Source organism: Crocuta crocuta, unplaced genomic scaffold, assembly GCF_008692635.1.
Source record: "Crocuta crocuta isolate KB4526 unplaced genomic scaffold, BGI_CrCroc_1.0 scaffold64, whole genome shotgun sequence".
Classification (NCBI taxonomy): Eukaryota; Metazoa; Chordata; class Mammalia; order Carnivora; family Hyaenidae; genus Crocuta; species Crocuta crocuta.
The window spans coordinates 2802893-2803483 of NW_027530640.1; the positions used below are offsets into that span (position 1 = coordinate 2802893).

The window sequence follows — 591 nt, forward strand, 5'->3', positions numbered from 1 at the left end:
AATTCATTGTACACAGTTCTTGACAGTGTTCATAAGGCAGAGGATTATTTAATTTGCAGGTGATCCCCTTTACTGAAAAACAAATTCTCAGTTTGAATATAAAGTCTCGTTTTTTACTCATAGACCTCTCTAGAGTTTGCCATTCCCAATCCAAGGTCTCCCTGAAACTGAGTTGAGATAAAGGGAGGCCAAGATCTCAGACTTATTACCAGAGATACTGTGTTCCACGGGACTGAAAAAATAAGAAATTCTGAGCCTCGGATGGCCCTCAGGAAACATGCATTCTGCTGCTCTTCTCAGGCTCTCTATCAGCCTGACTTACTGGTTTTGCAAATACTGCTGCCACCCTCGAGGAGGGGTGACTATGCTTCTGCACAGGAATACCTGTTGGGTAACGCGTCCCGGCAGATTCAGCCAGGCAGCCCTGGGTCCCACGTAAACTCCCCGCGAACAGCGCTCCTTGGAAGGTGGGCGGAGCGCGAGGGAAGGTGGGGCCACAAACCTCCCCCGCGTACTAGACCCGAGGCCGGGCGGCCCAGGCAAGTCCGGGTTGGAGGGGGCGGTCCCGGCAGCGGGCGCAGGCGCTGGTGC

The 591-nt window shown here is 53.0% G+C and overlaps 1 protein-coding gene across 1 annotated transcript in view; it reads left to right on the plus strand.

Annotated features, from left to right (window-relative positions):
- The first annotated feature begins 261 nt into the window (after positions 1–261).
- The window catches only part of ISOC1 (isochorismatase domain containing 1), a 19905-nt gene continuing 19575 nt past the window's right edge, over positions 262–591 (plus strand). The window contains exon 1 of the mRNA XM_077768866.1: positions 262–587. Coding sequence (XP_077624992.1) covers positions 262–587 — 326 coding nt within the window. The remainder of the gene's footprint in view (positions 588–591) is intronic.